Genomic DNA, 27,177 nt, shown 5'->3' with positions numbered 1-27,177 from the left:
AGTGGCTTTCTGATTGGAACGCTCTGCGTTCACCCCCTCCTTCTGCAGCCGTTCGCCTTCTGTGACGTACATTGCACCGCGTCTGTCCATTGGCTAGCCTGGCCCGACCTGCGCCCAGACTTGCACAGCGCGGGCAGAATTTAGCTCGCTTTCGTCTCTTCAAGGGGTTAAGGGACACAGTCATAGAGGGCGAGGGGCGGGGACCCGAGGAAGCCAGGTTAGCAGCCATAAAGCAATGCTGTGTTCCACGTGGCATTTCAGAGCGCTCCAGACTAGGGACCTGGAGAGGCAGGTGTAGCTTCCAAGAGCCTACAGCCCGGAAAACTGCTGCGGGCCAGCAAGGCAGGAAAGTTTGGCCTCTGCTCCTACTTTGCTCCTTTGTGGTGCTGCAAACAAGCAGATGGTGCCAGTATGTTTCATGAGTTAAAACTTGCTGATCGAACAGCTAAGGCTATTGTTCGGACTGCTGGCACCCTAGGCCCAGTCCAACTATCGTCCCCCTCACACTCCCCCCAACTGCAGGATTCCACGTGGTATCATCCCCGCCCCAGAGTCCTGAGAACGCTCTCTCTCTGCACGTCCTGGGCACCAAATTTTCATACCAAAATCCGGGACAGAGTTCAGAACTAGTGCTCCTGAATGGGGGACAAGAAATCCGCAAGCAGAAGCTAGAAGACGGAGCTTGGACAGCACCTTGGAGGGAGGGAGACGGGTGTGGGCGGTGTCTACAAGGAAGAGAGTAGAACGAGGGGCTGTGCATCTCTGCGTGCGGTTCAGCACCGTGGGCAGCACTCAGACTCCGCCCTCAATAAAGATGGCGGCAACAACTTCGTTATCCAGAGCTGCCATGCGCGACGGCCTGTACCACCGGATTTGGGGCTTCGGGGCGGAGGTGGAACGAACCATCGAAGGGGCCGGGAGCCATGTTGGAGCGGCGGGAGGCGGCAGCAGCGTCGGGGATGCTGTGGTGGGGGCGGCAAAAGCCGGCGCCGCAAGCCAAAGAGGCTCTGGCCGCGGAGTAGATGGTGCCCAGAGGGTGGCGGTGGCGCGGAACGACAAGCCGAGAGGCGGGAGACCAGGGCGGCGGCAGGGGCCCGGGTAGGGGCCAGAGCAGTGAGGCGGGCCCAAGGCCTGGACCCGGGCGGGAGACGGCGGAGGCCTTGTTGGGAAGCGGGGGTGATGGCGAGGCGGCAGCCGTGGTGGGGTCTCTGGGGGCCGATGACCCCGCTACTTCTGTTCCTTCTCCTCCTCTCTTTGTTCCCTCTTAGCCGGGAGGAGCTGGGGGGCGACGGGGGCCAAGACTGGGGCCCTGGGGTAGCTGCCGCTACGGGGCCAGGGGCGCGGATCGGTGGCGGAGCCTTAGCTCTTTGTCCCGAGCCTCCCGGGGTCCGAGAGGATGGAAAGCCTGGCCTAGGAGTCAAGGAACCTGTCTTCGTGGGGCTCCAAGGGGGAAGGCAAAGCACCCAAAACGGTCGAGGGCCCCCTGAGGAGCCGAGGCTGGTAGCAGAATTCGGGGTCCAGGCAGTTGGCAGCCGCGGGCGGGAGACTGGACAAGGACCAGGGTCCCTGTTATGCTGGCGCCCAGAGGTCTCCTCTTGCAGGCGGACAGGGCCCTTGCAAAGAGATAGCCTGTCGCCAGAAGCTCTGTCCCCAGGGGTCCCGGGCCCGGAAAACAGCTCTCCTTTCCCTTCGGACTTTCTGGTTCGGACCCGTGGTTCCCAGCCGGTATTCTCCCAGAGGAATACTGGGAGAGGCGCCCTCAAAAAAGTGGGAACCACGCGCTGCTGTGGGGAATTGTGGGCGCCGGGACGCAGAGGTCAGAGCGAGAGAACCGCGACATCCCGACCGGACCGCCCTCCTGGGGCTGTGGGATCTAGTCCCGTGCTGGATTCAGCACCTCGCACGGGGAGGACAGCTCTCGCGTCCGGTTCAGCACCGCGCGTGTCCCGGACAGCTCCCGAGCCAATGCCAGAGCGCATGCGCTCCCGAGGTCTCTTCCGCCGCCGCTTCCTCCCGCAGCGCCCCGGGCCGCGCCCCCCTGGGGTCCCGGCAGGGCCTGGAGCGTGGAGAATACCCTCAGCTGGCAGAGTCCGCCCCCGTCGCGCCGCGAACCACCACCCGCAGTTTCCGCAGTACAACTACCAGGCGCTAGTGCCCGAGAATGAGGCAGCAGGTACAGCGGTTCTACGCGTTGTGGCGCAGGACCCGGACGCAGGCGAGGCCGGGCGCCTGGTCTACTCGCTGGCTGCGCTCATGAACAGCCGCTCTCTGGAGCTGTTCAGCATCGACCCGCAGAGCGGCCTCATCCGCACAGAGGCCGCTCTGGATCGCGAAAGTATGGATCGACACTACCTGCGCGTGACAGCCCAGGATCACGGTTCGCCCCGCCTCTCGGCCACCACCATGGTGGCCGTTACAGTGACCGACCGCAACGACCACGCGCCGGTATTTGAGCAGGCGCAATACCGGGAGACGCTTCGTGAGAATGTGGAGGAGGGCTACCCCATCCTTCAGTTGCGTGCCACAGACGGTGACGCGCCCCCCAACGCCAACCTGCGTTACCGCTTCGTGGGGCCCCCGGCTGCGCGCGCTGCAGCCGCTGCCGCCTTCGAAATTGATCCTCGCTCGGGCCTCATCAGCACCAGTGGTCGCGTGGACCGAGAGCATATGGAAAGCTACGAGCTGGTGGTAGAGGCTAGCGACCAGGGCCAAGAGCCTGGGCCGCGGTCAGCCACCGTGCGTGTGCACATAACCGTGCTGGACGAGAACGACAACGCGCCCCAGTTTAGCGAGAAGCGCTACGTGGCACAGGTGCGCGAGGATGTGCGGCCCCATACGGTGGTCCTACGAGTCACGGCCACTGACCGAGACAAGGATGCCAATGGACTGGTGCACTACAACATCATCAGTGGCAACAGCCGCGGCCACTTTGCCATCGACAGCCTCACAGGTGAGATCCAGGTGGTGGCACCTCTGGACTTTGAGGCAGAGAGAGAGTATGCTTTGCGCATCCGGGCTCAGGATGCTGGCCGCCCACCGCTGTCCAATAACACAGGCCTGGCCAGCATCCAGGTGGTGGACATCAATGACCATACTCCTATCTTTGTCAGCACACCCTTCCAGGTCTCTGTCCTGGAAAATGCGCCCCTGGGCCACTCAGTCATCCACATTCAGGCAGTGGATGCAGACCATGGGGAGAATGCCAGATTGGAGTATTCCCTAACTGGTGTGGCACCTGATACACCCTTTGTGATAAACAGTGCCACTGGCTGGGTCTCTGTGAGTGGTCCCCTGGACCGTGAGTCTGTGGAGCATTACTTCTTTGGTGTGGAGGCTAGAGACCACGGCTCACCCCCACTCTCAGCCTCAGCCAGCGTCACAGTGACTGTGCTGGATGTTAATGACAATCGGCCTGAGTTCACAATGAAGGAGTACCACCTACGGCTGAATGAGGACGCGACTGTGGGCACCAGTGTGGTCAGCGTTACTGCTGTAGATCGTGATGCCAACAGTGCCATCAGCTACCAGATCACAGGAGGCAACACTAGGAATCGCTTTGCCATCAGCACCCAGGGGGGTGTGGGTCTGGTGACACTGGCCCTACCACTGGACTACAAGCAGGAACGCTACTTCAAGCTGGTGCTAACTGCATCTGACCGTGCCCTTCATGATCACTGCTATGTGCACATCAACATCACAGATGCCAACACTCACCGGCCTGTCTTTCAAAGTGCCCACTACTCAGTGAAGGTGAATGAGGACCAGCCAGTGGGTAGCACTGTGGTGGTCATCAGTGCTTCTGATGATGATGTGGGTGAGAATGCTCGTATCACTTACCTCCTAGAGGACAACTTGCCCCAGTTCCGCATTGATGCAGACTCAGGGGCTATCACACTGCAAGCCCCACTGGACTATGAGGACCAGGTGACCTATACACTGGCTATTACAGCTCGGGACAATGGCATCCCACAGAAGGCAGACACTACTTATGTGGAGGTGATGGTCAATGATGTGAATGATAATGCTCCACAGTTTGTGGCCTCCCACTACACAGGGCTGGTCTCTGAGGATGCCCCACCTTTCACCAGTGTCCTCCAGATCTCAGCCACTGACCGGGATGCTCATGTCAATGGCCGAGTCCAGTACACTTTCCAGAATGGGGAAGATGGAGATGGAGATTTTACCATTGAGCCCACCTCTGGCATTGTCCGCACAGTGAGGTGGCTGGATCGGGAGGCAGTGCCAGTGTATGAACTGACTGCCTATGCAGTGGACCGAGGTGTGCCCCCACTTCGGACTCCAGTTAGCATTCAGGTGACGGTGCAGGATGTTAATGACAATGCACCAGTCTTCCCGGCTGAGGAATTTGAGGTGCGAGTGAAGGAAAACAGCATTGTGGGCTCAGTTGTGGCCCAAATCACTGCAGTAGACCCTGATGAAGGCCCCAATGCCCATATAATGTACCAGATTGTGGAAGGGAACATCCCTGAACTGTTCCAAATGGACATTTTCTCTGGAGAGTTGACAGCACTCATTGACCTGGACTATGAAGCTCGCCAGGAGTATGTGATTGTTGTACAGGCTACATCAGCCCCTCTGGTCAGTCGGGCCACTGTGCATGTCCGCCTGGTCGACCAGAATGACAATAGCCCTGTGCTCAACAACTTCCAGATCCTTTTCAACAACTATGTATCCAACCGTTCAGATACCTTCCCCTCAGGCATCATTGGGCGCATCCCAGCTTATGATCCTGATGTCTCTGACCACCTCTTTTACTCCTTTGAGCGGGGCAATGAGCTGCAGCTGCTGGTGGTCAACCAGACCAGTGGGGAGCTTCGACTCAGCCGCAAGCTAGACAACAATCGCCCACTGGTGGCCTCCATGTTGGTGACTGTCACAGGTGAGAGGTGGGGGTTAATCAAGTGAGCCAGTGACCTCGGACCGTCAGGGGCTCCACTAGGCACCTCAAACCAAAGAGGGATTTCCAAGCCTTCCAAGAATCCCTTAAGTGCTAGATTCCTGCACCCTACAGGATCTGCCATAGACCTCACAGGTTAAGTTCATATAGTCTCTGCTTAGGGTCTTGGGCAGTCTGTACAGAACCCCAAAGATTCAGGGCATTAGCAGACCCCGTAAAGACTGTAAAGAACTGTCTGCTTGCTACTCTAGGGTTAGCCTCCCTCCCTCTAAAAGGCTGGAGGTCCCAGGAAAAGCCAGCATAGGCCAGTCAGTCCGCACCATACCTTTGTTCAAGTGAAGGGTTACTTTGATTCCAGTCGAACTCGACCCATCCATGGAGGAGACGGAGGCCAATAACTGAGTGGTCAGAAACAGCAGCTTACTCTGGCAGCTTTAGGCAGAAAGCAGACTCACATCGGCCTGGCTGCCATCAAAGGAGCTAAGGCCCTGCCCTTTGGGAAAATGTCCAGAGGGCTACCTTTCTCTTTTCCGTGGCCATGGCCCCAGGCTTCACAAACTGCTCCCTCATAGGAGGGTGAAGGCAGGAGAGGTTCTTGTAGTTCTGCCTATTGGAAACTGCATGGCTTGGGAGATGAGACAGACTTTACCAGCGCTCATTCTCCAATTCTGGAGCATGAATTCCTGGCACTGCCAAAGAAGGCAGGTCTTCATTCATCCCTTAATTCACTGGATAACCAACTTTATTGGCCACCCACTGTGTGCTGGGGGCTGGGGACAAGGCATATAAGCACCTCATCGTCAGTTCTAGGGGTGGCCACTGAAATTGCAGGACCCAAGTCTGGGGTGATGGACAGCTTGCTGATCCAAGAATACTGAGGAGGAAGTCAGGGGCCAAGACCCTCCTGGAGGGAGAGAGGTTGCTAACCTATGGTTCTAGGAGATGCAGTTGGGTGGTCACAGGGCTAAGGACTCTTCTAGTGCCCCTGGAAAGCAGCTGGTTGACCAGAGATAGGGGATGGGTGAATCCTGACCTAGAGGGATATTCTTGGAGGGGATGCTTTGCTGGTTCTTCAATCCTGGGGGATGAAGGGAAGGAAAGTCAGTAATCAGTGGCCCTGGCTCCTCTTTGTGTCCTGATTGGCCTGCTGACCTTGACAACTTGGGGAAGGGTGAGTTACTGATCAGTTAGGGACCTTCCTGTGTGCTGCTGGAGAAATGACTTGCTGACCCATGGGCACTGTCAGGGGAGGTGGGGTTTGGTTGACCCCTGGCTCAGGCCCTTCCCTGTGTTGGATGGAGGGGAGAGGAAGAAGCAACTTATTGATACCTTGATGTCGAAAGAGTTGGTGATCATGAGACGCAGGCCCCCTTGTGTCCTGCCAGGGTCAGCCTGACGACACAGAAGTGCTGGAGGACTGGGCAGTCACTGGCCTCAGCCCTCTTATGTCCCAGGAAGGGGCAATCACTGATCCCAGACTGACCACTTCCCTCATTTCCACCTGCAGATGGGCTACATAGTGTGACGGCGCAGTGTGTACTGCGTGTGGTCATCATCACAGAGGAGTTGCTGGCCAACAGCCTGACGGTGCGCCTGGAGAACATGTGGCAGGAACGCTTCCTATCACCGCTGCTGGGCCACTTCCTGGAAGGCGTGGCCGCCGTACTTGCCACCCCCGCTGAGGACGTCTTCATCTTCAACATCCAGAACGACACAGACGTGGGAGGTACTGTGCTTAACGTGAGCTTTTCTGCGCTGGCGCCACGCGGGGCTGGGGCTGGCTCTGCGGGTCCCTGGTTCAGCTCCGAGGAGCTGCAGGAGCAGCTGTACGTGCGCCGCGCTGCGCTTGCCGCCCGTTCACTCCTGGACGTGCTGCCCTTCGATGACAATGTGTGCCTGCGTGAGCCCTGTGAGAACTACATGAAATGTGTGTCGGTGCTGCGCTTTGACTCGTCTGCGCCCTTCCTGGCTTCCGCCTCCACGCTCTTCAGACCCATCCAGCCCATCGCAGGCCTGCGCTGCCGCTGCCCACCCGGCTTCACAGGAGACTTCTGTGAGACGGAGCTCGACCTCTGTTACTCCAACCCGTGCCGCAATGGTGGTGCCTGCGCTCGGCGCGAGGGTGGCTACACCTGTGTCTGCCGCCCGCGCTTCACAGGTGAGCCGGGGCCCGACCAGAGCAAGATGAACCTCAGGCAGAGCGTGGGACGGAAACTACAGTGCATGTGAGGATTGGGCATCAGTCCTGAGCCAACTGGAGTCGAGCTGGGCGCAGTTAGGCCGGAAACAGTAGAGCCCAGCACAGAGGGAGCCCAAGGCGGTGAAAAAATAAGAGACCTTGGAGGCGGTCCCAAAAGTCAGGGAGAGTGGGCGCAGCGCGATCATAGGAGGGGCGTGGTCTCACGCGGGGGCGGGGAGGGGCGGGGAGGGGGGCGGGAGGGGGCGTAGGTAGGGCGGAGTCGGACATAGTGGCGGCTCGCCCACTGCCAATTAGACTTTTCTGAGGTCTCTGCGCGGGTCTGGAGCATGTGGCCTTTGGAGGCGCCGGGTACCCTGGAGCAGTGGTCTGTTCTTGACCACTTCTGACCACGGCCTGACCCCCCAGGTGAAGACTGCGAGCTGGACACGGAGGCTGGTCGCTGCGTGCCTGGTGTGTGCCGCAATGGAGGCACGTGCGCTGACGGGCCTGACGGCGGCTTCCGCTGCCAGTGCCCAGCAGGCGGCGCCTTCGAGGGTCCGCGCTGTGAAGTGGCTGCGCGCTCTTTCCCGCCCAGTTCGTTCGTCATGTTCCGTGGTCTGCGGCAGCGCTTCCACCTCACGCTGTCCCTCTCGTAGGTGCCCGCCCGTATCTGCGTGCCCACACATGCTCCTTTCTACTTCCATGACCCTGATCCTCGCTGTGCCATCCTGGCGGCCCAGAGGACATTGCCCCCTCCCCTGACGCCCTGCCTGGCCTCTCCCGCAGGCCCCACCCTGTCGTATCACTTCCTCTCTCACCCTAGCCTGGGTGGGTGCCCCCAACCCTTCTTGTCACAGGGATGGTGGGTGTGAGGAGGGGTCCGGCACGTGACGCACCCCTTCCCACCCACCCAGGTTCGCCACGGTGCAGCCAAGTGGGCTGCTCTTCTACAACGGGCGCCTGAACGAAAAGCACGATTTCCTAGCCCTGGAGCTCGTGGCCGGGCAAGTTCGGCTCACATATTCCACTGGTGGGTGCCCCCAGAGGTCAAGCGTGGGGGCAAGTGGATGCATATGTGGGTGAGGTGGCTGGGGGGGCACAAGCCCCGAGGACACACCTGAACACATACCTTGACGCCCAACAGACAACAGTGAGAACCACTTTCCCTGTGGGGAAGCTCATCTCCCCAAGAAGTATATGCTTCTCCTACCTGTCCAAAGGCACTCTTGTCCAGCCAGTGTGGCTGTCAGTGGGAGGAGTAATCTGATGCACCTAGGGTCACTCTGGGAGTAGCTGTGCCTGCATGACCGGGGGAGGGAGGAATGTAGCAGCTCCAGACAAGCCTCCACACACATCCACTCCACAGGTGAGTCCAACACAGTGGTCAGCCCCACAGTTCCAGGGGGCCTGAGTGACGGGCAGTGGCACACAGTGCATCTGAGATACTACAACAAGGTGGGCACCACCCTTGGCATGGGAGTATGGGGGGGAGCTGGGATGCCAGGTTCTGCCCCTCAGGGGTCACCCTGGGGGTCCTGTTGAGTGGTGTGCCTGGGTCTCTAGCCCCGGACAGATGCCCTGGGGGGTGCTCAGGGCCCCTCCAAGGACAAAGTGGCTGTGCTGAGCGTGGATGACTGCGATGTGGCTGTGGCTCTGCAGTTTGGTGCTGAGATTGGCAACTACTCGTGCGCGGCTGCTGGCACACAAACAAGCTCCAAGAAGTGAGGCCCCCAGCCCCTGATTCCCAGCCCTTTACCCTACCAAACTCCTACCACCTACCAAACTCCCCATCTTCCCCCAAACCACCAGATTTCCCTCTTCCCACTAGGATGCTGAAGTCCTACTTCACGTTATCCCCTATCCCTGTGTTCTACCCCAGACCCCCTCTCCCACACACTCCCCAGGCACCCAGTCCCCTAAAGTCTCCACTCCCCTGGTCTCTCTAATGTCCCACATTCCCCTCCCCACCCCAACTCTTCACTTCTCTATCCCCTACTCCAGCCACCCCAGTTCCCCCTTTTTTCATCCTGGTCCTCAACCCCAGCCTTTTTCATCTTTCCCCTAGTTCCTTCTTCAGCCTCATCTTACCCTCCCCACTTAATCATCTTACCCTCTGAGCCCTACTCCCTCCATTTCCTATGGCCCCCCAGGAGCAAACCTTCCCTGGCCCCAGTCCCACCAATGACCTGGACCCCTGACCTCCAGGTCCCTGGACCTGACAGGCCCTCTGCTCCTGGGGGGTGTCCCCAACCTCCCGGAGAACTTCCCCGTGTCCCACAAGGACTTCGTTGGATGCATGAGGGATCTGCATATTGATGGCCGCCAAGTGGACATGGCAGGCTTCGTTGCAAACAATGGCACCATGGCAGGTAGGCCATGTCCGCATCATAGGGGAAGAGTGGAAGGCTAAATGGATTGACTCAAAACCTGACCTCAGGAGTTCCCATCTTGGCACAGCAGAAATGAATCCCACTAGGAACCATGAGGTTGTGGGTTCGATCTCTGGCCTTGCTCAGTGGGTTAAGGATCCGGTGTTGCCGTGAGCTGTGGTGTAGGTTGCAAACGCAGCTCAGATCTGGCATTGCTGTGGCTCTGGCGTAGGCTGGGAGTAACAGCTCCCATTAGACCCCCAGCCTGGCAACCTCCATGTGCCGTTGGTGCAGCCCTAAAAAAAAAGACAAAAGACAAACAAAACAAAACAAAACCTGACCTCAGCTGTATCTCCTTTTCTGGCAAGCACCATGCCACAGCCTAACCTTTAGGGCCTGACTCCTACCAGTTCCACCCTCTTAGAGAACATGGGGCTGAGATTATGGCCACTTTCAGCCCCTCTAAACCCCTGTGTTCTGACCAGCACTCATGCCTCTCCTTGTGCTCTCACATCCCTCATGTACCGTCCTCTCCTAGGCTGCCAGGCCAAGCTGCACTTTTGTGACTCAGGCCCCTGCAAGAACAGTGGCTTCTGCTCAGAGCGCTGGGGTGGCTTCAGCTGCGACTGCCCTGTGGGCTTTGGAGGCAAAGACTGTCGGCTTAGTGAGTGGGCAACCTGGGGCAGGAGGGGTCTGCAGAGTAAGTTCTTTTCCTAAGGGGTCTGTGACCATATTCTTTTTATCCCACCAGCCATGGCCCATCCCCACCATTTCCGTGGCAACGGCACACTGAGCTGGGACTTCGGAAATGACATGGCTGTGTCTGTGCCATGGTACCTGGGGCTGGCATTTCGGACGCGGGCAACGCAGGGGGTCCTGATGCAAGTCCAGGCTGGACCACATAGCACACTCCTCTGTCAGGTGTGTCTGTCCTTCTGACCCTCCTCTAGACCTGAGCTCTCAACCTCCAAAGCCACCAGCAACTTCCCTGTAGGTTCAGGCCTGGTCACATAGCATACTTCTCTGCCAGGTATACTGACTATACTCTGGACCCTGGTCCTTGACCTTCTTCCTCACCATATATCCTCTGCAGGTGCAGTGTACCAGCATAGCTCTTTTGTGCTACCGGCACCAATCTGCTGTCCCTGGTCCTGACCTCTGCCCCAACTTTATTCTCAGCAACACAGGGCCCCATGTGCTAGATTACAGCCTTGCCCCTGCTATTCTGACTTCTGATATTCTTGACCTCTGAGCCCCTTGATCTGACCTTCTGCGACTCCTAGCCCCAACCCAACTTGAGGTTCTGACCCTAGGGCTGTGCCTCTCTACCCGCAGCTGGATCGGGGGTTGTTGTCTGTGACGGTGACCAAGGGCTCAGGCCGTGCCGCCCACCTCCTTCTGGATGAGGTGACTGTCAGTGATGGCCGGTGGCATGATCTGCGGCTGGAGTTGCAGGAGGAGCCAGGTGGCCGGCGGGGCCACCATGTTCTCATGGTCTCATTGGACTTTAGCCTCTTCCAGGTCTGACTTCTAACCCTGGGTTGGTCCATTCTCAGTCTTCTGACCAGACCCACTGACCCTACCTTTAGTCCAGCTCCTCTCAGTTCCCTCCATTGCACATATTCTATTGTTCTTCCCCTAGCTCCCCTCCTCATGTTGTTGCTCAGAGCCCGCCCTGCTGGGCCCTCTTCTGGTCTCTGCCCTAATCTCCCATGATTTTGAGCTGGGTCAATTTCAGCATCTGTTTTCAGTTCAGGAGAGAGGGGCCTGTCCAAGCCTAGCTCTCGACTGAAACCTTCCTTTCACCCATCCCCCAGGCTCCAGGAGGTCCTCCATACTCATGCCCAGACCAGTCCCCTGACAGAGCATTGTCATGCAGGGCTAGGATGAGGCCAAGACTGGCACTGGTGCAGGCTATGGGCCAATCAGGTCCCCCCAACCCCCACCCCCAGAGCTGACTGTACCCTCCCCCCAGGACACCTTGGCAGTGGGGAGTGAGCTGCAGGGCTTGAAGGTAAAGCGACTCCATGTGGGAGGCCTGCCCCCCGGCAGTGAAGAGGAGGCTCCTCAGGGTCTGGTTGGCTGTATCCAGGTGGGGGTCAGCATGTGAACATGGTTATGGGGCATTAGGGTGAGTGGTTGGAGATCAGGGGTGTCTTGGGACCTGAAATGCTGCATTTACATAGGGATCGGCATGGGGGTGGTAGTAACCCAGAGCTGTCAGACAGGCCAATCCTTTCTGTGCTGTCGGAGGTGAGAGCCTAGCTTCGATTGTCAAGGGTCATTAGAGGCCTGATTAGGGGTCCCATAGGGGCACTGAATTGGGGATTTGGGGTCATGGTTTGGGTTTGTAGGGAGATTGCATGGCACGGGTCATTAGACCTGCTGGCTGACTGCAGGACTTGGGGCTGAGGTGCTTTGACATGGGTCTCACCCCTTGCTGGCTGTGTCCATAGGGGGTATGGCTTGGCTCCACGCCTTTGGGTTCCCCGGCCCTGCTTCCACCAAGCCACCGAGTGAACGTGGAACCTGGCTGTGTCGTGACCAATGCCTGTGCATCTGGGCCCTGCCCACCCCATGCCGACTGCCGAGACCTCTGGCAGACCTTTTCCTGCACTTGCTGGCCAGGTGGGGTCCTGGGGGAGCAGGGTAATCTGGGGTTCGTGGTAAAGACTGGGGGACCTGGAGAGCCTGGAGGAGGCAGGGACTGAGAAGGACAGGTGCCTGCTTCCTCCCATGCTCTGTGGCCAGTGTCCTGAGCTCCCTGACCCAACCTGCAGGTTACTATGGCCCGGGCTGTGTGGACGCCTGCCTCTTGAATCCCTGTCAGAACCAGGGGTCATGCCGGCACCTCCCGGGGGCCCCCCTTGGCTATACCTGTGACTGTGTAGGTGGCTATTTTGGGCACCACTGTGAGCACAGGTAAGGGGCTGGGGGCTGAGATGATGGAAAGAGCTGATGGAGGGTAGGGAGGGTCACTGAGATATTGGGGAGACATCTCATCTGGCTGTCCACCCCAGGATGGACCAGCAGTGCCCACGGGGCTGGTGGGGAAGCCCAACCTGTGGCCCCTGCAACTGCGACGTTCACAAGGGCTTTGACCCCAACTGCAACAAGACAAATGGGCAGTGTCACTGCAAGGTGCGCCTGGCTTTTGACCCCTGACCTTTTAACTCTTTCCTAGACATGATGTGTGATTCTTACCCAGCTTCCTAACCTCTGCCATCTGACTCGGGCCCTGACCTCCTACCCCTTTCCCATGACCTAACTGCCATCCCTTGCCCTTGACATCTAACCCCTCCCTTCCATTTGATTTGAGGCCTGTCTTCCTTCTGGCCTGGGAGCACTGCTCTCCTGACCCTTTGCTCTTGATTCCACTCATTCCCCAAGCCCTGACCTCTGACCTCAGGTCCCTTGACCCATTCTCAAACAGGAGTTCCACTACCGGCCACGGGGCAGCGACTTATGCCTCCCATGTGACTGCTACCCTGTGGGCTCCACCTCGCGTTCATGTGCACCCCACAGCGGGCAGTGCCCCTGTCGCCCAGGAGCCCTTGGACGCCAGTGCAACAGCTGTGACAGTCCTTTTGCAGAGGTGACAGCCAGCGGCTGCCAGGGTGAGCAGGCCCCACACAGCTCCGCATATGGAGAGCTGGCTCTAGCGCACTGCTTGCAAGTACCATGGCATGCTTGGCTCCTTGAGTAGGGACTCCGGGAGGCTTCTCTGAGGGAGACCGCTTACACCTAAGCACTCCCACACCTGCCCCAAGTATTTTGATGCCTTGTCACAGAATCTGCCAGGCCAGGTCCCATGAGGCCAGCTGGGGAATGGTGGGCAGTGGACCTGGGGTAGGTGGTGGGGAGCAAGGATATGGCAGTCACTTGCCCCCTGCCCCCTCCCCCGGCTGCCTGGCTCAGTGCCTCCTTCTTCCCTAGTGCTCTACGATGCCTGCCCCAAGTCTCTGAGATCTGGTGTATGGTGGCCCCAGACCAAGTTTGGCGTCTTGGCCTCAGTGCCCTGTCCTCGGGGGGCCCTGGGTGAGTATCTGGGAGGCAGGTGCCTCACTGAGGGTGGTGGCAGGCCTGTCTTCTGACTGCTGAAGCCACCTCTTTTCCTGAGTTGGTTGGCCTTGTTCCTACAAAGAGGTGGGAGTGGGATAGAGGGTCCATGTGGGCTCCTTACTACCTCTTAGGGGCTCTGGACCTTTCCCCACACCCTCATTGAGCTTCCATCTGTTTCTCTTGGCTTCTGGGCAGGATTGCGGGGTGCAGGTAAGGGGTACGTGTTTGCTCAGATGCGCTGCCCCCTCCCACTGCCAGAGCTTTTTGCAAGTCCCTCCTGCTGCCTGAAGTCCCTGCAGACCCCTCCCCACTGCTTGAGATCTCTAAGAGCTACTCCCAACTGCTTGAAGTCCCTGGAGGCCCCTTCCTGCTGTTTGAGGACCTGGGGGCCCCTTCTCTGATGCCTAAAGTCCTAAGAGACCCCTCTTCACTGCCTGAGGATGCTGAAGAGCCCTACACACACACTTCCAAAGGTCCTTATAGACCCGTCCTCAGTTCTCGAGGTTCTTGCAGACCTCTCCCTACTGCCTGAGGTCGTGAAAGACCCCTGCTGTCCGTCTGAGGACCCCATAGAACCCTCTCTGCTGCTTGAGGTCTCCACAGTGGCTGGACAGAGATTGTCTGTGTATGCATGCTCTTGTCTTTCTGTGCCTGTGCACGTGTCTGTGAGTCTGTGTTTCGGGGAGGGGGATCTGTGTCCTTGCTGGTGGGGTGGCTACAAACTTATCCTAAGGCCCAGGTAAAATCTCATTCAACTCTCATTCCAATCTCACACATAAGGGAGAGATGGCAGCAATGTCACTACTGGGGTGTTAAAATTTGTGTGACAACTTCCACCTCCACCTCATTTTGGTCACAAAGTACTCATTGGAGTTTGTGTGTGAGAGAGAGTGAGAGAGTGTTTTGTGTCCATGTGTCTGTCCTGGTCCATGCATCTCTTTGCAGATGTGAGGATTGGTGTATGTGCGCTTGCCATGGGCCATGTCTGTGAAGCTGTCCTGGGGTGTGTGTGTGTGTGTGTGTGTGTGTGTGTGCGCGCGTGCACACGCACACACATAGCCCTGCCCTTGTGTTCTCCTTTATGTCCTGGTGGTTCAAAGTGGTCCACAGGAGTTCCATGGTGGCGCATCAGGTTAAGAATCTGGTGGTGTCACTGCTGCACCTGGGGTCACTACTGTGGCTCAGTATGATCCCTGGCCCAGGAACTTCTGCATGCCACAGGCATGGCCAAAATAATAATAATAATAATAAGGTCCACGGACCCCCATCAGAAATTGACTGACAAGCCCCTGGGGGCTTGCCATGGATACCTACTATCTGGTCTTTGCCTCAGAGCTCCCCTGGAATAGGGAGGGTGCTGCAATCACCTTCTCAGCCAAAGCATCCAAGCCCCAGGCCTGATCAGGGGTTGCCTGCCCCCAGGTGCTGCCGTGCGGCTATGCGATGAGGACCAGGGTTGGCTGGAGCCCGACCTCTTCAACTGTACCTCTCCCGCCTTTCGAGAACTCAATCTGCTAGTAAGACTGCCCAGACCTTGCCCTGCACTCAAAACTGGCCCTGGCCCCAGCCTCAGCCTCCCCAGTGGTGGGCCCTGGATGTCTGTCCCAGTCTTTGACCTCCTGGGCTCTTCCTGGTCACCCTTTAATCCAGCCAAGCCCTTCTTCCTGTGAGGCTTTTGAAAAAGGCCTAAGGGACCTCACAGTGACCACCCCCATCTTTGTCCTGACAGCTGGATGGCCTCGAGCTGAACAAGACAGTTCTGGATACTGTGGAGGCCAAGAAGCTGGCTCAGAGGCTGAGGGAGGTGACCGGCCACACTGACCACTACTTTAGCCAAGATGTCCGAGTCACTGCCCGCCTGCTGGCCCACTTGTTGGCCTTTGAGAGCCACCAGCAGGGCTTCGGGCTGACAGCCACACAGGATGCTCACTTCAATGAGGTGGGGCTGCACCCTGATTTCTTGATCCCCTGGCCCTGGACTCCCCTGCCCCACTGCTCAGGCCCCTTCTGACCCTGGGGAAGTGAAGGCCCTGGACACTCTCTTTCCTTTTGTCCCCTCCGGACCCACCTCTTTGCCTGCTGTGGGCCCCTCTGAGTGCCTGGTAGACCCCTCAGGCTTGCCCTGCCCCTCACACATCCTTACCTGGCTGGGTCCACTTTCACCTCCTTCCTCCCAGAATCTGCTGTGGGCCGGCTCTGCACTGCTTGCTCCAGAAACTGGGGACTTGTGGGCAGCGCTGGGGCAACGGTCCCCCGGGGGCTCCCCTGGCAGCGCAGGACTGGTGCAGCATCTGGAGGAGTATGCAGCCACACTCGCGAGGAATATGGAACTCACGTACCTGAATCCTGTGGGGCTGGTGACTCCCAACATCAGTATGTGGAGGGTGGGGTGAGGTGGGGCAGGGGCTGTGAAGGGCAGTGACCTGGAGATCTGAGGGCCTTGGGGAGAATGCTAGTGGTAGGAGGCTGTGCTGCCACCTTCCATGCTTTGCAGGGTTGGGCTCTGCCACAAGTAGCAAGAAGGCTATAGGCTGTGGGACTTGGGGAAAAGATGGGGAAAGGAGGGAGGGGGACCCTCAGTGTGCAGAGGAGATCCTTGGTTGGTCTCACCTGCCTTCCTCCCGGCAGTGCTCAGCATCGACCGCATGGAACACCCCAGTCCCACGCGGGGGACCCGCCGCTACCCTCGTTACCACAGCAACCTTTTCCGGGGCCAGGATGCCTGGGATCCTCACACGCATGTGCTACTACCTTCCCAGGCCCCACGGCCGTCCTCACCTGAAGGTGAAAGCCCTGGGGTGACTCCTGGGTCAGGTCCTGTTTCCCTGCCTATCCCACACCCTGACTCTGATACCATGTTGTCTTCCTATCAGCTCTCCCCTTGCCAGACCCCCACCTCCACGTCAGATCCCCGCTTGAGACCTTCTCGTGCCAGCCCTCCACCCCACACCTTGCCAGACCCTCTCCCTCACCACAGATGACCTCTCCCAGGCCTTGATATTCAGAGTCCCCAGCCCTGGGAGGCCCACATGTCCTTCATGGGCTCCTGCTCCCCGCACCCTCTCCCTCCCTGCTTCTGCACCTTCAGGGAAGAGATTCTCATGCTTGATGCTGGGTTGGGTTCAGAGCTGGGTTTGTGGGTGCTCAGGGCCAGAGATCACTGACAGTAATTCCTTCCCCTCCTCTGGCAGTTTTGTCCACAAGCAGCAGTACGGAAAACTCCACCACCTCGAGTTTGGCTCCCCCACCGGTGCCGCTGGACCCGGAGCCTGAGCCTGGGATCTCCATTGTTATCCTCCTGGTTTACCGCACCTTGGGGGGGCTGCTCCCCGCCCAGTTCCAGGCTGAGCGCCGGGGTGCCAGGTACGAGTAGAGTTACTCCCAGGCCCCTAACCCCTGGGCCTCCTGCAAGCTTCTGCCCAACCTTGCAACCCCTTTGTGGTGTACAGATGAGCAGGTTCCCAAGCATACAGAGGCCCTCCTGCCTACAGCTCCGGCAGCTTTGTCCGTGCTGGGCTTCATGTGAATCGTGTTGTCCAGAGTAGTAGAGTAGTAGAGTAGTAGAGCCACGGCTGGGGCCAGTCACATGAGGAATATGGGAGCCAGGGACAGACAGGCACACTGGCTGATAAAAACAGGCAAAAACAGGCTGACTGAGAGAGGTCTACCTGGGGGTGGCGGAGGGTGCTTTGAGGCCCTCTGTAGCTGCTCATACTGCAGACTTGTGTGGGCAGTGGATCCTAAGCCCCTTGGCTACATTTCTTTAGAACCAAGCCATGCACTCCTGGTCTTGAAGCAGCTCAGCAGAGGCTTGAAGGGGTTCTCAGAAAGAGTATCCACTCTGGGGCATCCCAGACTCTGGGTTGGCCATGGCAGGAGGCATGAAGACAGTGAGGTGGCCGGTCAGAGCCTGGGGAGTTCAGCAATGTCCAAGCCCAGGTGGGCTGTCTCTTCAGGCTTCCCCAGAACCCTGTTATGAACTCCCCGGTGGTCAGCGTGGCTGTGTTCCATGGGCGCAACTTCCTAAGGGGTGTCCTGGAGTCCCCGATCAGCCTTGAGTTCCGCCTGCTACAGACAGCGAATCGCAGCAAGGCCATCTGCGTGCAGTGGGACCCACCTGGCCCGTGAGGACCTTCATTCTGGAAACCCTTGGGCCCCCTGGTAGCCCCTGGGAGGCCCAGCCTACCCCTGGGGCCCCCGCCAATGCCCCTGTGTACCCAGACCTGTGATGAATGCCATTCCCCAACTCCAGGCACCCTTGACCCCTCCCACTACCTCTCGCAAACCCCTACCTGGTGATGGGGCACTCCCCAGAGGGGCTGGTAGGTCTGACTGCCCTGTGGCCACAGGGCGGACCAGCATGGCATGTGGACAGCACGGGACTGTGAGCTGGTGCACAGGAATGGTTCCCACGCACGGTGTCGCTGCAGCCGGACGGGCACCTTTGGGGTCCTCATGGATGCCTCTCCCCGTGAGGTGGGGCTGTGTTCAGAGGCCCAGGGAAGTGGGAGGGTCAAAGGGCAGGGGTGCCCAACACCCCAGTGACCATACCTGTCCCCACAGCGGCTAGAGGGCGACCTGGAGCTGCTGGCTGTGTTCACCCACGTGGTCATGGCAGTGTCTGTGGCTGCACTGCTTCTGACTGCGGCCATCCTGCTGAGCCTACGCAGCCTCAAGTCCAACATACGTGGGATCCATGCCAACGTGGCTGCTGCCCTGGGGGTGGCAGAGCTCCTCTTCCTGCTGGGGATCCACAGGACCCAAAACCAGGTGCAGGGTCAGGGCCAGGGGACCTGGGTCCTGATGACCTCACCGGGCCCAAGAAGGCCTGGGGCCAGAGTTCAGGGTCAGAGGTCAGGGGTTCTCAGGTTGGGGCTAGGGTTTGGGGCAGGATGCTGGGGTGGTTTAGGGGTCAGAGGCTGGGCGAGGGGGGAGCGGTCCTGATGCCCCCTCCCCTGCCTTCAGCTGGTGTGCACCGTGGTCGCCATCCTCCTGCACTACTTCTTCCTCAGCACCTTCGCATGGCTCCTTGTGCAGGGGCTGCACCTCTACCGTATGCAGGTCGAGCCACGCAACGTGGACCGTGGTGCCATGCGCTTCTACCATGCCCTGGGCTGGGGCGTCCCTGCTGTGCTGCTGGGTGAGGACCTTGCTCAGTGACCTCGGTCCATCACATGGCTTGACCCCTGCCTCTGCACCCAGTCCTGATCATGACCCCAACCTCAGATCCCTGTCCCATTTGCTCAGGGAGGAGCTTGCTTGGCTCCCACCCCCAGCCTCTCCCCATATGTGAGGGGCTCAGCAGCTCTAGAATATACCCCATTCATCCCATCCCTTCTCCCCCACAGGCCTGGCTGTTGGCCTGGATCCTGAGGGCTATGGGAACCCTGACTTCTGCTGGATCTCAGTCCATGAACCTCTCATCTGGAGCTTTGCAGGCCCTGTTGTCCTTGTCATCATGGTGGGTGTCTTCCACTTAGTCCTACCTTGTGCTCTCTTTCAGGTGGGGGGTGGCCCTGTAGCGGGTGTGGTGGTATCAGGTGAGGGGGCTCCAGGCGGCAGTCTGCCTGCTTCCTGGGCTCTGCCTCCATTTCTGTAACTGCCCAAGTGGCATGAATGTGGGAGGTATGAGGTCAGAGACTGCTTCTCCCTGCCTCTGCCTCTCTGTGTCTCCATCTCAGTCCCTCTCTTATTCCCTATCCTTGACTTTTTCTGTGAGTTTCTGTGTCTCTGTTTTTGATTTATGTCTTGGGAGGGAGGGTTCCTCACTGGTTCTTTCTCTGTCTGAGTCTTAATCTCCCTCTCTCCCTCTCTTTCTTTCTCTCACTTTCTCTGTCTCTCTCTGACCTGCCCTTGCTCCACATGTCTGGCCATGGGTCCAGATGAATGGGACCTTGTTTCTCCTCGCTGCCCGCACATCCTGCTCCACTGGGCAGAGGGAGGCCAAGAAGACCTCTGTGCTGTGAGTTGGCTGGCTGGGGGGGTTGGCGGTTTTTCAGAATGGCAGCCCTCTCCTGGGTGGGGTCTGGGGTGCCCAGAGCATCCTGGTGCAGGCTGGGCTCCAGATTCTGGGCAGGGGATGAAGTCACACCTGCTCTGGCCTTCGGTTCCTCTTTAGTGCCCTTGCCTTACTCTGGCCCCACACAGGCTTCTGCCCTGCCTTCTCTCCAGAGTCCCCATGGCCTGGGTGGCTTACTTTGCCCCCTGTGCCACGTGTTCCCACCTACCTTCCCTGTTTTCTCTCATACCCCACCCCCACTTCCTGTGTGCTTCCTCATGGCGCCCTGAGTACTCTCTTGGTTCCTTCTGTGACCTCTCTTCTCCCCTAGTGTCCTCCTGAGACCTCCATGTTTCTATGTGAGTTCCTTTCCTTCCATGTTCCCTGTGTACTTTTCATGACCTCTGTGTGTCCTTACATGTCCCCCTTGTGAGCCCCGCATGACCCTCGTGTGTCCTGTGTCCTTTCACATTCCTGCGGCAGGACCCTTCGCAGCTCCTTTCTGCTCCTTCTACTGGTCAGTGCCTCCTGGCTCTTCGGGCTCCTGGCAGTCAACCACAGCATCCTGGCCTTCCACTACCTCCACGCTGGACTCTGTGGGCTCCAGGTAACTCTGGCTCCCCTCCCTTGCTTTGGACCAGATGGGGCTCTCTGGAAGGGTGAGGCACAGGGCCTTGACCTTAGGCCCAGAGCTGACTCCCACCAGATACCTTACACCAGAGTGGTGCTGATGCTGGATTGACCTTCACCAACACTGAGGTGTCCGGCCTCTTGCTGGTCCACACAGTCCTTCACGGCCTTCAGTCCCTCATGCCACTCTGTCCTCTCATTGCCTCTGCTGACTTTCCCCGACTCCCTTACTGGGTCACCCCTTGGGCTCCTCACTGACCCACTCTCATCTACAATGACTGATCCCCCTTGCTGACCCTCAGTGACTTACACCGGCCCTAACTGACCCTCTGGTGGCTCTGCTCTGGCCTCTGACTCATTTCTGATCTCTCATTGACCTTCACTGATCCTTGCTGACCCGCAGGGCCTGGTGGTACTGCTGCTGTTCTGTGTCCTGAATGCAGATGCTCGGGCTGCCTGGACACCGGCCTGTCTGGGCAGGAAGGCTGTGCCTGAGGAGGCCAGGCCAGCGCCTGGGACGGTGAGGGCCTCTCAGGGGTGGGAAGTCTGGGGGCGGTGGCCCAGGAGGCCAGGGTTTGAGGCTTTTCCAGGGCTACTCACCCTCCGGTCCCCACCACCTCCCCCAGGGGCCCGGGGCCTACAACAACACAGCCCTCTTCGAGGAGAGCGGCCTCATTCGTATCACCCTCGGGGCCTCCACCATCTCTTCGGTGAGCAGTGCCCGCTCTGGCCGGACCCAGGACCAAGACAGCCAGCGGGGCCGCAGCTACCTCAGGTGAGGGGAGGGGCCTCCTTGTGAGGGGACCCGCCCCACCTTACCAGGGGTGGGCATTACCAGGTCCTCAGGGGCAGCTTCAGCTGTCTCGGCCATCTGGGCCTCTGCTGCTCCCTCCACCCCAGATGCCTCCTGCCACACACCCAGGAATGCCTTCAGAGCCATTCCACATGCAGCTGGCTGTGTACTCACTGATGCCCCTTCCTCCAAAGCACCTCATCACATCCCTCTTTGATGTGGGGGGGGGCTCCTGCATTTCCAGGGACAATGTCCTAGTTCGACATGGCTCTGCTGCCGACCACACTGACCACAGCCTCCAGGCTCACGCTGGCCCCACTGACCTGGACGTGGCCATGTTTCATCGAGATGCTGGTGGAGGTGGGGGCCTGGGCCAGGGAGGAGGGAGGTAGAGGATCGCTCCCCGACTTCCCTTTGTTCTGCCCCAAATTGAGAGCAGCAGCTGACTGCACTGGGGCGAGCTCCCCCGAGGTCACTGCCCTAGGAAGCACCTCCCACCCAGCCCTGGGTCTCCTGGCAAGTCCCAGCCTTTCTGTTCCTACCCCAACTCCAAGCTCTCCCCAAGTCCCCCTTTGCTGTAGTCTTCCTCACGACCCCCAAATCCCTTGCCTTCCCAAGCCACTGCTGTGCCTTCCTCCTGACCTTCCCAACTCCAGGCGCAGACTCCGACTCTGACAGTGACCTGTCCTTGGAGGAGGAGAGAAGTCTGTCCATCCCGTCCTCAGAAAGTGAGGACAATGGCCGGGCACAGGGGCGTTTCCAGCGTCCACTCCACCGGGCAGCCCAGAGTGAGAGGCTCCTTACCCACCCCAAAGGTGATGGGGCCCTCTGACCCCCTGAGTGACCAAGAGATACCCCATATTCCACTTGGGTGTGACCCAGGAACTGCGCTACCCCCTGAGGATTCCTGGGCCCAACTTCCTGGGAACCTGGGGTCAACACTGAGCCCAGCCAGCCTCCTAGCAGAGTTCTGCTGGCTGGAGACCTAGGTGTGGCCCTGGCAACAGAAGAATGAGGTCAGGGATATTACAGGGTGATAGTCATCCATCCAGCCCCTTCTCTTCCCTGAGGGCTGAGGTTCTGCCCGGTCTTCTTGACTCCTTAGCCATCAGGTTCCCCCACCTCCAGTCTCTGTCCACCTCTAGTCAAGAGTAGGGGGAGTCCATCAGTAGCCCCCTCCCTGTATGGGTCCACTGATCTCTGGGAGACACCCTCCTACTCCTACTTCTGCTCCATGAGAACAGCCCATGATTTTAGGAGTCACTAGGGTTAGGGGACCAGTGAATCTGGATCAAAGGCATCTTGAGTCACTGGGGTCAACCCAGAGGCTCCTATAACCTGTCCTGGCTCCACAGATATGGATGGCAATGACCTCCTGTCCTACTGGCCAGCCCTGGGGGAGTGCGAGGCTGCTCCCTGTGCTCTGCAAACCTGGGGCTCCGAGAGGCGCCTGGGGCTGGACACCAGCAAGGATGCAGCCAACAACAACCAGCCAGACCTGGCCCTGACCAGTGGAGATGAAACCTCCCTGGGCCGGGCCCAGCGCCAGAGGAAAGGTATGGATCCCTGACCTTGGCCTGTACTTCAAGGACCCTGGGGACTGCTCCTGCCTCGACCCAGGGGATTTCATCCTCCTAATCCGGATAGCCTCACAGGGATCCTGGGAGCATCTCTCTCTGATGTGGGGGTTTTCTGCTCCTCTGCACTGCTTAATTTTCCCCAGGGACTGCCCTGTCATGACCTGGGACTTGTCTGCCCACCCCCGCATACCCTGGCCTGTATCTCAGAGACTCCAGGGATCACTTCGGGCTCAACCCAGTGCATTCCCTCCTACCCCCAATCCCAGTCTGCTTTGTGGGGACCCTAGGAGCTGCTGTGCCTCAAAGCTCAGAACTTCTGCTCTAACTTGGAATGTTTCTGCTTTACATGGACCAGAAGAGGTTGTCCCTGGTCCAACTCGAGAGGTTTCTGCCTTCACCGCTGTATCATAGGGACCCCAGGGACCATTCCTGCCCTATCCCTGGGGACTCCCAGCCCTTTGACCCTGGCCTACATTACCAGGACCTGGGGGCTGCCCCTCCTCTGGCCTACCCCTGCATTACAGGGACTTAGCCCTATCTGGGATTGCCAGGAGCTGCCTCTGCACACACACCCCCAAAGGACTTCTGCCCCTAAAGTGTCACAGGGATTGCAGAGGGTGCTACATACCTAGACCCAGAGAGTTCCTGGGTGCCCATAGACACCCTGTCTCCCATTTGCTCTTCCCACAGGTATCCTGAAGAACCGACTGCAGTACCCACTGGTGCCACAGACTCGGGGCACCCCTGAATTGTCCTGGTGCCGTGCAGCCACCTTGGGCCACCGAGCGGTGCCAGCTGCCTCCTATGGTCGCATCTATGCTGGAGGGGGCACAGGCAGCCTTTCACAGCCAGCCAGCCGCTACTCCTCCCGAGAACAGCTGGACCTGCTCCTCCGACGGCAGCTGAGCCGTGAGCAACTGGAGGAGGCCCCTGCCCCTGTTCTGCGTCCCCTAAGTCGGCCAGGTTCCCAGGAACACCTGGATGCCATGCCAGGCCGCCTGGAGCCCAGGGATCGGGGCAGCACCCTGCCACGGAGGCAGCCACCCAGGGACTACCCTGGCACCATGGCCGCCTGCTTCGGGTCACGGGATGCGCTGGACCAAGGGGCGCCCTGCGAGTGGTTGAGCACACTGCCCCCGCCCCATGGTGTCCAGGACCTTGACCCACAGCCCCCGCCTCTGCCCCTGTCTCCCCAGCGGCAACTCTCAAGGGACCCCCTCTTGCCATCCCGGCCCCTGGACTCTCTGTCCAGGAGATCGAACTCAGGGGAGCGGCTGGACCACGTGCCTAGCCAACACCCCTCACGAGAAGGCCTCGGGCCACCCCCACAGCTGCTCAGAGTTAGGGAAGACCCAGCCAGTGGCCCTAGCCCCTCCACAGAGCAGCTGGACATTCTCTCCTCTATCCTCGCCTCCTTCAACTCCTCAGCTCTTTCCGTGCAATCCTCAAGCACGCCCTCGGGCCCTCACACTACTGCCACGCCTTCTGCCACAGCCTCTGCTCTTGGGCCCTCCACGCCACGCTCTGCCACGTCCCACAGCATCTCGGAGCTGTCACCGGACTCAGAGTAAGCAGGGTCCAGCCATATGCTCACACCCCCATCAGTTTAGGGCAACCTCCCATGCACCCTGCCCTGTATTCTGCCAAAGGATGGGGTGGGGGTGGCAGATGGTATGGGCTACCCCAGGCTCAGCACAGCCATGGGGCCATAGGCTGAGGACAGAAAAATCTGGCAGCAATGGGGTGGTTAACAGGCCCTTGCTCATTGTATGGTGGAGGTCTGTACCTCCTGGACTAAAGAGGAGAGCAGGGTGCCTTCCAAAGGGCTTGAACTAGTGGAGGGGGGAAGGCAGGAGCCATGGCCTATCAATGGGAGGTAGCCTAGTATATGGGAAGGGCAGGGAGGAGAAGAGGAGTCTTTGCCTGGGAGGCTTTGCTTACGGAGCAGTATGGGATAAGGAGGGGTCAGAAGTAATGCCAGGATATATATCCTACTGTGGCCTAGGACACAGAGGAATTGAGTTGGGACCTGCTGCATCTCAGGTGCCTGTAGGGTATTTATAGAGTAGGGGATGACAGACATACCCAGAAAGCAGAGAGGGAGTGGGGAGGAACCAGGAGTTACCAGGCCTTGGAAACCAAAAGCAGAATTGAGTTTCAAGGAGGAGGAGCAGCTAGGTCAGGCTCTGGGGAGGTCTGTAGGGTGAGAGAAGGCTTTGGAGGGAAGGGGACCCCAGGAGTAGGGCAGGAGACCAATAAAAGCTGAGCAGAGTTGGGGGAGGAGACAGGATGGAGAGAGGGGTGGGGATTGAGGGGCCTGGTGCCCAGGGCTCTGTACCAAGTCTGAACATAGTAGATGCTTGCTAAGTTTAGAAAAAAGACATAGGTGGCCAGCCCAGGGGTCTTGCTGCTGAGTCTGAGGGTCTAGAATTGGCAAAGGGCTCTGAGAGCACCAGGGTGGGCATAAGGACCCTAGGGACTGAGAGGCCAAGGTGATGCGGGCGGTGGTGGAGGAGTCCAGAGGCATCTGACTCTTAGCAATCACCTTGATCTCCACATTCAACTCTGCAGAGTTCCCAGAAGTGAGGGCCATTCCTGAGGGGCAGGCGTGCGGATGAGGAACAGCCAAGGCAATGGAGGATTTGGGCTGACAGAAGAGACTCCAGGAGTCAGGGGCTGATCCCAAGGCAGCCTCCTACACCCTGCCCCCCACCCCCACCCCAGCTTTCCCTGTTGCTGCAGCGCTGAGGTTCTGTGCTCATCTGTGAGCATGTGAGCAAGCGTGTAATAGGTGCACAGAGCGAGGGAGCTGAAGGGAGGACTTTTATATGTTTTGTACCTTTGTAACCAGAGAAATATGCTTATGTTATTTTTCAGCTTTTCTGTCTCCCGGGGTTCTGAGGCTGGGCTGGGAGGGGGAGGGGGACAGAGGGAATGAGATGAGAGTTTGGCCCCATTTGGGTCCCTAGCAAATTATATGCTCTCTCCTCTCATCTTACTGGGGTGGATTCAGACAGGAGGGGTAAATGCCAACACCCCACCCCCCACCGCCCCGGTTGATCTGAATATTGTCTGGGCCCAAAGTGCAGAATTGATCTTTGCTTTTTCTCAGATGTCCCAAGGGCCAAACTTCTGAGACTGGGGGGTTGGTGTTGGAAGCAGGTGTCCTCTGACCTCTTCACAGGGGCTCGCTCATGCCACCCCTCCCCGTGGATGTGTGTGTTTATTATGTGGAGTCCCTGCCACTTACTGCCTTATGACCCAGGACTAATGCTGTGGGGCGCTGGTGGAGCAGCATATGTCATGTTTACAGAGCAAGGCTTCCCTTTCTCCCTTGGGGAGGGGCTCAGGCCTCAATTCAGACATTTCCCCAGAGGGTGGATGGAGGGGACATAGCCCCTGCCCCTGCTGTGAGCAAAAGGTGTCCGAGGTGCCATTTGATTCCCTGACACTGTTCCCTGCTGGAGTTTATTCTGAAGGGTGGGGTAGGAGGGGGAGCAAAGGGAACAGAAACAAGGGAATCAAAGACTCAGAATGTAGGTGCCACTGCCTCCCATGTTTACAGGAGCCTCCCTGGCCCTCGGCACCCGGGCTGCAAGAAGTGACTCAGTAACATCCCTCCTTTATTCCCTAGTAAAGGGAAAAATGACTGTTAGGACTCTGTTCACAAACTCTCACTTTTATTACTTTGATGTCCAGAATTGGGGATTTTAAATTTTGTTACTTTGTTTACACATCAAGATTTAAAAAATTTTTCAACTTTGTTTACAATTTCAGACTTTGAACTTTTGTACTTTGTTTACAGTTGAGAATGTTTTTTTCCCTTTGTTTACAAGAGAAAGGTAGAGAAAGTGGGAGAGGGGCTTGAAGGATCCACCTGTGAGGACCTTGAACCTGGCCATCTTGAGGGGTTTCTAACCCCTAGCCCTCCCAGGCCAGAGGTCAGCCCTGAGTCCCCTGTTGAACAGCAAGCCCAGAAAGCCCCCAGAGTAGGCATCCCTTTACCACTGGGAACAGTGGTGGCGCAGGGTTGTGGAGGGTACATGCAGACCCCTCCCTCCTTCACTCATACTCTTGGGAGGCAGTCTCCAAGGAGATTAAAAGTTCTGCTTTACTGACTGGTGCCAAATCCCGCCAGCCAGGACTCCAGCTCTCCTTACCCAGAGTGACCTCAGCCCATGAAGGGTTGAGGAGCCTGCTGTGGGGAGAGTGGATTGTCCTTGCTATGTCCTAGGTTCTATAGAGGCCCCTCTCTGTCTGGGGGTCCCCCCTCCAGCCCAGTGGCTCCTTTTCCTGTCTGTGTAAATTGTTCCGTGAAGCCGCGCTCTGTTTTGGGAATAAACTTCTATAGAAAATGGTTATTGCCTCTTTCTGTTTGGGGGTGGGGTGGGTAGCAGGATGACTATGATTCAGACCAGGCTGACCTTTGGGAGAAATCTGAGCACTGCCCCCCCCCCCACTTCCCCAAGGCTATTTGGCTATTTTTAGCTCATTTCATCTGAAGATTTGGACCAGATTCCTAACGCTTTCATCCCATATTCTATCTGGTCGCCTTGAGGTTGGGCCTGAAGTTTGAGTGCGGGTGCTGAGAATAAGGCCTTCTCAAGGCAGCAACTTGACGGCTTCCTAAGTCTGCAGGGCCTGCAGC

At 58.4% G+C, this 27,177-nt stretch overlaps 1 protein-coding gene across 6 annotated transcripts; it reads left to right on the top strand.

Annotated features, from left to right (window-relative positions):
• The first annotated feature begins 118 nt into the window (after window positions 1–118).
• CELSR3 (cadherin EGF LAG seven-pass G-type receptor 3) lies at window positions 119–26,886 on the top strand. Of its 6 annotated transcripts, none has more exons than XM_084988052.1 (36): window positions 119–1,036; window positions 2,125–4,900; window positions 6,426–7,076; window positions 7,524–7,749; window positions 8,012–8,127; window positions 8,464–8,552; window positions 8,661–8,818; window positions 9,303–9,466; window positions 10,005–10,130; window positions 10,218–10,387; window positions 10,802–10,987; window positions 11,442–11,558; window positions 11,923–12,094; window positions 12,247–12,388; window positions 12,487–12,607; window positions 12,900–13,083; window positions 13,403–13,504; window positions 14,951–15,045; window positions 15,258–15,467; window positions 15,706–15,901; window positions 16,157–16,312; window positions 16,720–16,891; window positions 17,485–17,652; window positions 17,878–18,004; window positions 18,092–18,298; window positions 18,494–18,668; window positions 18,877–18,989; window positions 19,411–19,490; window positions 20,010–20,133; window positions 20,560–20,676; window positions 20,783–20,931; window positions 21,194–21,309; window positions 21,606–21,764; window positions 22,305–22,505; window positions 23,220–24,096; window positions 25,101–26,886. In XM_084988052.1, the coding sequence occupies exons 1-36, from the start codon at window positions 815–817 to the stop codon at window positions 25,126–25,128; spliced, it is 9,192 nt and encodes a 3,063-aa protein (XP_084844178.1). In that variant the 5' UTR covers window positions 119–814; the 3' UTR covers window positions 25,129–26,886. The 6 variants fall into 6 exon arrangements, 3 of the variants coding, with proteins under 3 accessions (XP_084844178.1, XP_020926298.1, XP_020926299.1); XM_021070639.2 differs by adding an exon at window positions 13,724–13,738 and having other exon boundaries at window positions 924–4,900; XR_014822957.1 differs by lacking the exon at window positions 19,411–19,490 and adding an exon at window positions 13,724–13,738 and having other exon boundaries at window positions 924–4,900.
• The last annotated feature ends 291 nt before the right edge of the window (window positions 26,887–27,177 follow it).

The sequence above is a fragment of the Sus scrofa genome, chromosome 13 (assembly GCF_054392235.1).
Source record: "Sus scrofa isolate SSC_HxYL_T2T_F1_AM1 chromosome 13, Sscrofa_HxYL_maternal_Yorkshire_Landrace_v2.0, whole genome shotgun sequence".
Taxonomy (NCBI): Eukaryota; Metazoa; Chordata; class Mammalia; order Artiodactyla; family Suidae; genus Sus; species Sus scrofa.
Note: the sequence above shows the minus strand (reverse complement) of the source record. Positions and strands in the feature narration are given on the sequence as shown.